The sequence below is a fragment of the Bison bison genome, unplaced genomic scaffold (assembly GCF_000754665.1).
Source record: "Bison bison bison isolate TAMUID 2011002044 unplaced genomic scaffold, Bison_UMD1.0 scf7180017864359, whole genome shotgun sequence".
NCBI lineage: Eukaryota > Metazoa > Chordata > Mammalia > Artiodactyla > Bovidae > Bison > Bison bison.
In genome coordinates, this window is record NW_011494931.1 from 1,815,238 (window position 1) to 1,816,156 (window position 919).

At 68.8% G+C, this 919-nt stretch overlaps 1 protein-coding gene across 2 annotated transcripts in view; it reads left to right on the plus strand.

Annotated features, from left to right (window-relative positions):
* Window positions 1-6: 6 nt before the first annotated feature.
* Window positions 7-919, plus strand: part of CTDSP2 (CTD (carboxy-terminal domain, RNA polymerase II, polypeptide A) small phosphatase 2) — a 28,936-nt gene continuing 28,023 nt past the window's right edge. For both annotated transcript variants that reach the window (XM_010855205.1, XM_010855206.1), the window contains exon 1: window positions 7-440. In XM_010855205.1, the coding sequence (XP_010853507.1) occupies window positions 377-440 (64 nt within the window). In that variant the 5' untranslated portion in view covers window positions 7-376. The remainder of the gene's footprint in view (window positions 441-919) is intronic.

A 919-nucleotide genomic window follows, 5' to 3' on the forward strand; every position in this document is an offset into this window, starting at 1 on the left:
GGTTGTTTATCTGGAGTACGGAGGGGAGGGGGGAGCCTGGAAACCGCCCCGTGTCCCATTTCCTCCTCTTGTTTTCGCTCCGGATTCTCCATGTTGGACCCAAACTGAGGAGCCCGGAGCTGCCGCCGGGGGATCGGGGCTGGGGGCACCCGGGAGAGCCGCTACCCGGGTCGCCCGCTCTCCATACAGGCCGCCTCCCTTCCCGGCTCAGGGAGGGAACAAGAGCCGGGATGTGAACAGCAGTGGGAGTCGGAGTCTCGGGAGCCGGAGCCTGAGCCGGAGCGGGCCCCCGCCCAGGCCCCCCAGCCCAGCCCAGCCCAGCCTGTGCGCCCGCGCGTCCTCCCGCCCAGCCAGCCCGGGCCCGCGGGATTGTTAGATGGAACACGGCTCCATCATCACCCAGGCGCGGAGGGAAGACGCCCTGGTGCTCACCAAGCAAGGTAGGGGCAGCAACTTCCCAAAACTTTGCGTCGCCCCCGGGCGGGGAGAGGGCTAGCACAGCTCCGAACCCGAGTCTCGGCCCCTGACCTCCCAGGGCTCAGAGTGGGCGATTCCAACCGGTTCCCCTACTCCATCCGCCCCTGCGTCCTGGTGCGCACTCAGACCCGGCAGAGGGCTGCGCCGGGGCCCTGGCTCCCTGCGCCCTAGGGGGAGGGGCGTCATCCGCGCAGCTGTCACCCCTTCCTGCACCCCCTCTCCGGGCAGAGAGACTAAGGGGTGAGCTCTCGAAGCGCGAGTCTACTCGCGTCCATCCTCTCCAGAGTTAGGGGGTGGGGTCGTCACTTTTCCCGCACCGGAGCGCGCGGCTGCCCCAGGACTACAAGGACTGGAGAGAGGAGGGGAAAGAGGGGGTCCCGGGCGACCTCGGGCTAGAATGGAGCCGGGACTGGAGTCCAGCACTTCCCAGCCCCACCCCCCA